At 36.4% G+C, this 4,832-nt stretch overlaps 1 protein-coding gene across 1 annotated transcript in view; it reads left to right on the plus strand.

Annotated features, from left to right (window-relative positions):
* The first annotated feature begins 328 nt into the window (after positions 1-328).
* The window catches only part of LOC131523141 (asparagine--tRNA ligase, cytoplasmic-like), a 26,591-nt gene continuing 22,087 nt past the window's right edge, over positions 329-4,832 (plus strand). Inside the window, exons 1-7 of the mRNA XM_058749229.1 lie at positions 329-519; positions 1,238-1,320; positions 1,421-1,486; positions 2,139-2,231; positions 2,335-2,424; positions 3,222-3,300; positions 3,473-3,543. Of these exons, the coding sequence (XP_058605212.1) occupies positions 486-519; positions 1,238-1,320; positions 1,421-1,486; positions 2,139-2,231; positions 2,335-2,424; positions 3,222-3,300; positions 3,473-3,543 (516 nt within the window). The 5' untranslated portion in view covers positions 329-485. The remainder of the gene's footprint in view (positions 520-1,237; positions 1,321-1,420; positions 1,487-2,138; positions 2,232-2,334; positions 2,425-3,221; positions 3,301-3,472; positions 3,544-4,832) is intronic.

A 4,832-nucleotide genomic window follows, 5' to 3' on the forward strand; every position in this document is an offset into this window, starting at 1 on the left:
AAAAGTATGTACTGTTTCTTCACAAACAGAGTACATACTTTTAGGGCATAGTATAAGTAGGCGAATTGGGACGCAGCATATGGGTCTGACCTATTTGATTTGGTTCAAAATAAGTCAGACTAACTGAAATAAGCCTGGCTTATTTTTTAAACTTGTTTTATGGCATATTGTAAACTTGTTGTGAACCATCTGGGTGTGTTTCGTTGATCTTCTCTGGTAGTTAAGGCTGCTATGACCATAGACTGAAACAGCCAGGTGGCGCAGCTCTGTGACCCGACAAAAATGGCGACGCCCCTCAAACTTAAACCAACCAATCAGCTTTCTCTTGCGCATGTGGCCACAGCGGCTCGTGAGCTTGAAGTGAGTGTAGCGTCAGGAAGCGAGACGGCCGAACCGTTTAGCGGAAAGTTTACCTGGAAAAAAAGAAGAAGAAAAAACTCCAAACCGAACCGGACTCAACTCATTTGCGGCCTATTAAGCGTAACATGGCAGCCGAGGGCGTCGATCAGATGTCGATCAGTGAGTTTGATGATGATGAAGACGATGCTGCATATTATCTGCAGGGTTGCGTCAGATCATGCTGTCCTATTGTTACTCTATCCACCTTGTTTTTCAGTGCGGAAGTAAGCTGTTACGTTTCTGTAAACGAAACTTACAATTCATTCCGCTATAGGGAAATAAAGAGAAAAATGTCAGTGTCAGATTTATATTTCTGACGCTCAACAAAGCGTACAATCGCTTACGCATGCGCGCTGCTTTTTCACTTTCGCTTTCGAATTTGATCACGTTCGGAGGGGACGGGAGGGGCGAATATAGATCGAATATAGATCAATACTATATAAATACACTAATGCGGTATTCATTTAAGTACTACACTAATATTGATATACTTTAGAATTCTATACTGTACTCATATGCATAATTATACTCCTCAAGTGGTTACATTTACATAGTTTCTGCAGAGGGCTGGAGTATGCGGATCAATATTTCATCTATACACTACACTATTGTTAAATTTTGTAATAAATTAACAAAACCTGACAGGTTCAGTGGCAACTTATGCTTTTAAATATAACTGCTTCATATTTTCTTAAATTAACACTTTAATTTGTTAACTTAATCAGACTAATTAAAGAAAAGTTTCAGTGCCCTAGGTAGCATACTAAAGCACACTAAAAAGGACCTGAGCCATTTCCAGAAGTGATGTCAACTCTGGATTTGCTGTTTTCTCCTGCAGAAGAGCTATATGTGTCTGATAAACAGGGCAGTGATTTGGATGGAGATGGATCGGAGCAAAAGCCCTTTAAAACTCCACTCAAGGTGCTTGATCTTGTTGAGTTCCCTCATGAAATACAGTTTAAATGATGATTCAGATTATTTTCTGTTTCGTTTTCCTAAATCTTCTCTGTAATCTTTTCAGGCACTGTTGTTTGTTGGAAAAGAACCTTTTCCAGTGATCTATGTGGACTCACAGAATGAAGGAGAGGTGTGAAACCTGCACATAACAGTAACCAACAACTAACAAACAGTAACAAGGATAATCATCACAAAGTTATTTGACAAAAAGTGTTGGAACCTGAACCCTGACTCTAAAAGTATTTTTACAAATGAAAACTTCATTGAATCCAATACAAAACTGACAATTTTATAGAATTAAATGATATTTAACATTATGTTTAAAACACATATAGCAAAACAGTTATAATTGTATAATATTATTTATAATATTGTTTCTATTTTTATATTTTCCATTTTAATCATAGTTTAAGTTTATATTCCTAGTCTACAGATAGTATTGAACTATATGAAATAAGGAAAGGTTATTTTACCCGTATCATCTGTTAACATGAAAAAAAAAAAAAAAAAAAAAAACGTTAACATGAAATGAAACAAAAATTAAACTTAAGTCTAATGTCACAAATGTACATTTTTGTTTTCATGGTGCATATAAAATTTGTGCCCATTTCATTATTTTTAATACCATGCGTTATTTAATATGCATATTTTGCATAAGAACATGTTTTAAGGTGATTAGTAATAACTTGTCAAAGTTTCATATGAATAGCAATTTACCTCTAGTGTATCCCAGTAATATTTTAACCTTTTGTTTTAACATTATGGCGTGTTTGTTTTGTTAGCGTTGGGCCGTCATCTCTAAGACTCAAATGAAGAACACAACGAAACTCTTTAATCGAGAGCAAATGAAGGGTGAGAGCAAAGATAAGAAGGAGGTAATTCACCTGCCCTTTATGGACCCATAATTGGACTCAAGTTCCACGTCATTGTCCTGTATGTCTGTTTTAACCTCTGTCTGTCTGATCTCATGATTGACAGGCTGAAGATGCTGAACGCAGAGAGAAGAATCTGGAAGAAGCTAAAAAGATCATCATCAAGAACGATCTCAGCCTTCCTGAACCAAAAACCGTGAGTGTCTCCAGAATTACGTACAGAATATTGACTTTAAATCACTTTGAGATGCATTTTATACATGAAAGGCTCTATATAAATAAAGTTTCTTATTATTATTATACAGTGTGAGAATGGGTAGGTGGTTGGGGTTGTAATTGATATAATTAATCAACAAAATGAAACTGTTCTTAACATTTTGTGTTAACAACATTCTAATACTGATTTGTGATTACCATCAAAGTGGAAATGTTAAATGTAGCTATTTTTCATTTACATTTATGCATTTAACAGATGCTTTTATGTAAAGCCACAGAGGAACAAAGCAATTCGGAAAAGTATTAAAAATAAAAGTTGTGGGGCATAAAACTTGTCACTCCAAATGAATTTGATCCAATTTCAGGTTCTCAAAATTCAGTTTGAATGTACTTAAACTTTGCAGTCTGATTCATATATTTGTTTATATGAGCATTACATCTGTTCTGAATTGCCCAGTGCATTAGTCATTGCATTCATACGAAGTAAATAATCATCCGCACCATGGCACATGCAGTATTTTTCAATCAGGTTGAGAAATTAGTTGGATCCAAAGTTTACATGGCTAATATTTTCCTTTTAAATCGATCATTTATGGATCTCACCAACCCTTCAAATCAGATCAATTGATGACATGGAGTCTTTTTAAATCCCATTGAACCATCAGTCTGATTATTGTTGAATTTCATGTAACATGGCCACTGAAGCCAATATGAAAGTGAAAGTGTTCCTCTTCATTTTTAAGTCAGTTTGTCTGGTTAATTTTCTGTCATCCTCAGGTGAAGATTGATAAGCTGGAGGCGCTCAGAGAGCAAAGGGTGAAGGTGTTTGGTTGGGTCCATCGGTTACGCAGACAAGGTGAGCAGGTTTAGTTTTTGTTCTACCAAACAAATCCAAAATGACCACCCAGAATTTCTCAGCAGTCTTATTGAACGGGTCCAGTCAGAATCTACTACAAGAACATGTATTTAGAAAGCTTAGTTTGAGTGAAAATGATGAGAATATAGTTTGTTTCCTCATGTTTCTCCAGGAAAGAACCTCCTGTTTATTGTGCTACGTGACGGAACCGGTTTCCTGCAGTGTGTTCTCACGGACAAACTGGTACTGTGTTTGTGTTTGTTGATATTTTACAAAATTATAAATGTGTAAATTAGTCAGGGCAGGTAGTTATTTATACTTAAGGCTGGGCGATGCTTTAATTGAAAAAAAGAAAAAAAAAACTTAATGAGAACACATTATATAAAATGTTTATGAAATAATATACAGATGTGGCCATGCGCACCACAGTGAAAGGGATCCCTCGATCTGCTGCGGCAAGACGCGGCCCGTAGTGAAGTTCTTTGTCACACGAAGTACATTACCAGTAGGGGGCAGTCATGTTTTATTCTCAGTTATAGTGTGTACTGAAGCCAATAATATGCAACAGATGTGTTACTCTCTCAGGTGCGTATTGGCAGCAAGCCACAGAGCTCATATGTGAGAACTACATTTTTAAATATATTGTTTATGTACAGCTGAAAGAAATAAAATATTAATTCAGTTATTAAAGGGGTCATATGATGCGATTTCAAGTTTTCCTTTCTCTTTGGAGTGTTACAAGCTGTTTGTGCATAGATAAGATCCCTGAAGTTGCAAAGACTAAAGTCTCAAAACCAAAGAGATATTCTTTATAAAAGTTAAGACTCTGCCAAGACCCCCTAAAACGGCTCATTCAAACACGTCCCCACATGTCTACGTCACGGTGTGGGAATATTTGCATAACACTGCCCAAATGTACACGCAAAGGCTGTTTCTATAAAGTGGGGCAATTCCAACTTTGCAAGGACAGTCTGACACTTCTGACTCACATCCTGTAAGTACGTTTCTGCTACTGAATATTCAAACGCGAGTTTTGAGCAGTGAAGAGTAGTGCTTGTTGTTTGTCGTTTCTCCGATCACAAATGCAGACATGATAATGTTTACGCAGCGCGTTACTGTTTTTGTGTCGACACGGCATCACAATACGGTAAGGGGCGTAACATTTCCGTCTCACTCTTGAGGTATTCATATATCACAATGCACTGGATAGCTGGCCAATCAGAGCACGCCTCGCTTCTCAGAACGATGAACTTTGTAAAAATCGGTTTCAGAAAGGCGGGGCATAGAGGAGCAAAAATAATGTACAGTATGTGGAAAATAATGTGTTTTTTGAACCTTAAACTGCATAAACACATTGCATTACACCAAATACACAAAATAATGTTCAAGCAACGTCATATGACCCCTTTAATGTTTTTTGCATGCTTGTCATGGGCATTTGAACATTACTGTCTTAATATTGTGTTATTAAGTTCATAGGATTATTTCAATTTTAGTCTGGTGAACACTACTAATAATATTTTGTGCGTGCG

The sequence above is a fragment of the Onychostoma macrolepis genome, chromosome 17 (genome assembly GCF_012432095.1).
Source record: "Onychostoma macrolepis isolate SWU-2019 chromosome 17, ASM1243209v1, whole genome shotgun sequence".
Classification (NCBI taxonomy): Eukaryota; Metazoa; Chordata; class Actinopteri; order Cypriniformes; family Cyprinidae; genus Onychostoma; species Onychostoma macrolepis.